Source organism: Xyrauchen texanus, chromosome 29, assembly GCF_025860055.1.
Source record: "Xyrauchen texanus isolate HMW12.3.18 chromosome 29, RBS_HiC_50CHRs, whole genome shotgun sequence".
NCBI classification, from domain to species: Eukaryota; Metazoa; Chordata; class Actinopteri; order Cypriniformes; family Catostomidae; genus Xyrauchen; species Xyrauchen texanus.
Genome location: NC_068304.1, coordinates 7,731,760 through 7,737,686, shown reverse-complemented (window position 1 = coordinate 7,737,686; position 5,927 = coordinate 7,731,760). Strand labels below are relative to the sequence as shown.

General features: G+C 34.5%; 1 protein-coding gene across 1 annotated transcript; it reads left to right on the top strand.

Annotated features, from left to right (window-relative positions):
- Positions 1-848: 848 nt before the first annotated feature.
- zgc:101040 (Arylamine N-acetyltransferase, pineal gland isozyme NAT-10) lies at positions 849-4,990 on the top strand. Its single transcript, XM_052096969.1, has 3 exons — positions 849-932; positions 1,439-1,890; positions 2,442-4,990. Exons 2-3 carry the CDS (start codon positions 1,473-1,475, stop codon positions 2,894-2,896), a joined length of 873 nt encoding a protein of 290 aa, XP_051952929.1. The 5' UTR covers positions 849-932; positions 1,439-1,472; the 3' UTR covers positions 2,897-4,990.
- The last annotated feature ends 937 nt before the right edge of the window (positions 4,991-5,927 follow it).

Here is a 5,927-nt window from a genome sequence, read left to right as displayed (position 1 = left end):
CCCATTGTAAAGAAGTAAAAGTAAAAAGATTTAATTAGAAATTTACTTGAGAGTAAAAAGTACCCAGTTTTAAACCTACTCTAAAAGTTTTTTTTTTTTTCAAAAAGTTACTCAAGTAAAGGTAACAGAGTTAATGTAGCACGCTACAACCCACTTCTGCCTATTTCTTAGTAAAATAGCAAATTGCGCAAACACTCCCACCCACGCTCATTTACACTTTGCTCTGGCTTGAAAACTGCACTTAGAATTAGCTCTCTCAAGAAATTGGATGAGATGCAGCACATGCACTACACCTATTGCAGTCCCGGGAAAAAGAGCACAACAACTTTATTCTCAAAACATTACTGCTTTTATCTTGTAATTTTATTACTTGATTATGGTAATTTAGCCTTTTTTCTCAAATGATTACTCTAATCTTGTAATTTTATAAATTTATTTTCAAAACTTTTGGACTTTTTTCTCATAATAAGCCATTTATAAGATAATTCTAAAAAACAAACAAACAAAAAAAATACTTTATTCTCAAAATATTAGATTGTTGTTATTATTAATATTTTAACTCTGCAAGAAAAATCCATTGTAGTTTTCAGACTTAAGTCCTCTTGAAAATAGGCTACCAAACTCAGACCCTTTAAGTGAAAAAACAAAAAAACAAAAAGGCAAATATTATTTTTGTCCATTTTGTGACCAGGTCTCAGTCCACTTTCTATTTTACAATCACATAACTGATATGTTATGCAATACATACTGTACATATTTACATTTGTGGATTTTGCCCTGCATCTGTGATATAGTTGATTTATTTAAACTTGTCACACGACCCTATGGTTAATCTATTAACATTGTGTGTTAACCAGCATCTAGTCCTTTACTTTGCAGACATTCTGTCAGAATCCCCCTGCCACTTCAGCTCTCACTAGCTTCATCTAAGGGTAAGATGTCTTTTAAAATATGAAAATAATGAGTTTAACAGTTCTTTATTGATTGCTTTAAATGACGAGGATTGTTGTCATATTGGCACAGATGCCACAGATTCTGTCTTTCCCTACATGTCTTTCTCTCTTACTCTCTATGGCAGCATTGTATGTTATAGGATACTTACATTTAAATAACTGTATATGAAAAAAGCAAATCAGGAATTCAAGTTATATGAGCCATGCAAGCAAATGTACCAATTGTTTTTACATAAAAGGACACACAACTTGTATATTAACCACCGAACAATAACGTTTAGCAACAAAATAGTGTCCAGATCTTCTTTTGATTTTCAGCATTATATTGTTTTATCATTTCAAACCCTTTGTTAACTATTTTGCTTTAAAAGTGTGCTTCTGCTATCATTCTATAGGATAAATCCCACTTGGTTTGACATATTTTATGATCATGCAATGACATTCAGACATTTTAAAGTGTGAATTAATAATCCAAATACTTTTAGGGGCCACTGTGTCTTTTGCATCTGTAGGAGAAGAATGGATCTGAGAGGTTACTTCAACAGGATTGGTTTTACTGGCCTATATGACAAAGCCAACCTGGACACTTTACGCACCATTCACAAGCTACACGTTATGAATATTCCCTTTGAGAACCTCAGCATTCACTGTGGAGAGAAGAACACTTTGGACCTGCAAACCATATATGATAAAATAGTCAAGAGAAATCGGGGAGGCTGGTGCTGTGAAAACAACCTCTTGTTCTCATGGGTCTTGAGGGAGATGGGTTACAAATACACCACACTGGGCTCAAAGGTGTTCAGCCAGTTCATAAATGATTTCTACCCAGTTGAATCTCATCTAATTAATCTGGTGGAGATAGATGGGAAACCTTACATTGCAGATGTGAGCTATGGAGTGTCATGCCAGATGTGGTATCCCTTAGAGATGATCTCAGGTATAGATCACAAAGTCTACTCGATTATTTGAATGCATTTTAAAGTTTCAGACAAAAATGAAAATTCTGTCACAAATTAATCACACTTATATTGTTCCAAACCCATATGACTTTTTTTATTTAAAGTATCATAAAAGAAGTCCATGTGACCTGTGTATTGTTGTGTCTTGCACATTCATTAAGTGCCTAAAAGAGGCTTATTCACAGTAGCACACATGTTCATGTAAGAACTTGCATTGTCCTAATCAAAAGATGGACAGTGATATTCATTATTATTTTTCCTTTTGTGTTTGGAATGACATGAGGGTGAGTAAATGATGACAGAATTTTCATTTTCGTGTTAACTATCCCTTTAAGCCTGAAGAAAAGTTGGATCTTAAAAATGTACATGTACTGTAATATTATATCTAAAATGTATAAATTACTCAATATTTTTATATAATATGCTCTTCCTGCCAACGTTTGTGAATATACTGTACATAAATAAAGACCATTTCACGATTGCAAGTGTTTATCTGTATTTATTTTTCTTTTGTTTTTTCTTTTCTCAGGTAAGGAGCAGCCACAGCTTCCAGGTGTGTTCCGCCTGCTAAATGACAGAAAGCGATGGGTTCTGGAGAAGATTGCCAGGAAGCAATTGGTCCAAGATGAGGCCTTTGCTAATTCCAGCCTCCTTGACAAGCGGCTGACGAAAACAATGTATTGCTTCACATTAAAACCACGTGGCATAGATCATTTCACAGAGATATCGGGGTGTCTGCAGACTAGTCCAGACTCTCGGTTTGTGCTCAAATCCATTGTCTCCCTTCAGACACCTACAGGCTTCAGAGCTCTGATTGGCTGGACTTTCAGTGAGGTCACATTCAAACCACAGGAGGACTTAGAATTGGTGGACATGAAGGAAATTCCAGACTGTGACATAGAAGCTTTGCTCAGGGAAAAGTTTAACCTGGTGTTAGTTAATAAATTCACACCTAAAAACAACAAGGCTAATTATTGCATGTAGTACTCAAAAATACTCATCTGTACTATGACCCACTGTTTAGATTTCATATTAAATAAAAGTGATCTACCTATGGCAAGATTTGTGAGCAAACATCTGCATTAATAAAGACCATTCATGCTACTGCAAAAGTTGGAGTTTATGAGCCAGAAGAAGTACAGAACTCCATACCGATAAGCTAGCACCAGATCATACAGCCTTTCCTTCAATGTCTTCATCATTTCCTCACTTTCAAATATGTTTGTGGCAAGGTGAGGTGGTCCTCCTGGGGTTACAAGGGGGTGTGAACTTATGCTTTCATATTTCTACTGGTTTGAAATTATGTTTTGTCATCATGGTGACACTGTACTTATACAACATATCAGCAAATGTGTTAATGAATAATATCTATTTCAAAATGATTCCAAGTATTATTTTAAGGTCCTTGATGTCCGAGTTACCTAAACAAGAGCATTGTTTTATTGGTTGCCAGTATAACCACATAATTTCATAGCTATAAGATGTGAAAGTGAACAGATTTAAACAAAGGTGTGAATCACTGTCTAATGCGTTCTGATAATGTTTGTTCAAGTAGCCTGTTTTATTGAGTAAAGATGGCCTATTTTAAACAATATATATGTTAGGTAGGCCTATATCAGAAAAAGTGTATACCTTCACTACAAACATATTTTTATGATGTACTCATTACAATTCCATAACACGTTTCATCTAACTTTACTGTGTAAAAAAAAAAAAAAAAAAAAAGGTTATTTAATTTATATTATACTTGATAATTGTATAATAAATTGTATTAATGAATTGTAAATGATTATTTGTACAATTTAAATTTTAAGGACTGAAATTTTTAAAAGTTTGTGAATATGGAGCAGAGGTAGCAAAAACACCACATTTTATTGTGATGTAATTTAGTTATGAAATTGAAATGCCTAAATCTTAAGAAAATAGGCCTAAATTTAACAATTTGTTTAAATTATATTAATCACATTTATATTAAATATTTATATTATTTAGCCTATAAACTTGCGCTTATCATGTGGTTATATGAGGAAAATAACTAACATTGCACAATACCTATGCAAAATTTAATATTAAAAGGTCTATACCTTATTCAATTGTAACAATGCTGGCAATGACAGGCAGATGATGATGATGATGATGATGAAGTGTAGAACCCAAGTGCAGTTTATTACCACAAGCATGAAAACCAAAAACGTGACTACAAAACATAAACTAGACTTGACTTCCAAACAACGTTAAAGCAAAATACCTGAAAAAGGACCATAGCAAATATGAGGGTATAAATACATGGACAAGGGAAACAAGACAACCAATGAACAGACAGAACTATAAACAAGATAACAAGACTAATAAATTTGAACCAATGACCAATAAAACAAGACACATGAACATGGAGGGAAACAGGATGATCACATGACTTGACATGGAAACAGGGAATCACATGACAGGGCAACAGGAAATAACATGTCAAGGAACAACTTTTCAAAATATACACAAAACATGAACAAAAACACATCTAGACGTCACATAATTACCAAATCATGGACTGCTTGTTTACATTGTGAACTGACTTATGAACTGCTCCTTGACTTGCAAAGCGAACTATGAACTGTTGAGTGAATCTCAGTGAACCGAGTGCGATGTTGAAGTTGAAATGCAAGAGAACCAATCTGTGTTTGGAGTTTGATTTGAATATTGAATAATTAAGAATTTTAAGGAATGTGAGTTTTCTTTGTTTTCATTTAAAGGAAGCAAATCATGAACTTGAGTATTTATGGGAATCAAACTCACATTGTTTGAAGTGACTTAATGACTTTTTTTCTTCTCCATCTGAATAAAGTGTTATTTATTTTTCTTCATTTTCTTAACAAGAATTACAGTGTAATTTAAGAATTTGTCTTGCAGTTTTATCAATATTTCACCTTTAGCCTTTGCAGGGTTCACTTTACACTGAATTAGTGACTCCTATGCAGGGTTGACTGACTTTACGACTAAATTTTTTAGCAGATTAAATCATTTGTTTCGTACCCCAGTCATCTGTGTCAATACGCTACATATATAATGACACCCCAGATGGGACCTCATGCTTGGATGAAATAAATATTGGAGAAGAAATTCTCAACAAATTGTCGCTGTATTCTTCAAATTTGACATTAGAAATGGAACCTCTGAGATTTCTTCAACCCTATTACATAGGACTTTCTTATTAACATCCAATATGACAATATGAGTTTTTTACCAGCACTGGATACTGGTGTTATTCAAGAGCCTACTACTCTACATGATCGTTCTCCTTCCTTACTACCCAGCTTTTGTTGATCTTCCACAACAAAGAGAAGTCTATATCTGTGATTTTGATGACACAAATATTACATCAACACAGAAAAAACTTGGCACCTCCTAGACCAAAATTCACAAGTCTTAAGGACGAGCAAAAACAAGTCAAAGCTGAGCTTATGAATACCTTGACAACCAGAAGTTAAGATCTGAGACTGTTGTATTATGATGGGCAGAAGGATTTGCAAAGCATCCTAAACCAGCAATTGGAGTATCATCAAACTCAGAGTTCTGCTAACTTAAAATGGCATTTGGAGCATTTCCAGAACCAGGTTCTGAAAGATATTGAAACAATTATAACACCTCTTACTACTGCCATAGAGAATCTTCAGACAGAATTTAATGCACAAGCTCAAGCGAATGCAATGTCGCAGGACTTGGCCTTTCTTAAGCAGGATAGCTTTAACTATACACAAGTGACTACTACTTCACAGCAAACTATGACATACATACACATCTCAAGTAACAGCTTCTTCACTGACTGCTCCTGTAAATGCTCCACTTCATGTTCCAGGTGTGCCATGCCTGTTATAATCCAACATGCAGCCAGGCCTTCCTGGTGGGGGCTCAAGGGGACTCGCATACTCTCTCTTACAAGGAGAAATCAGCCAACAATATGCTGGGAAGAGACTTATTAAGTTAGAATTCCCTTATTTTGTCAGGAAAGAGAATGTTAACA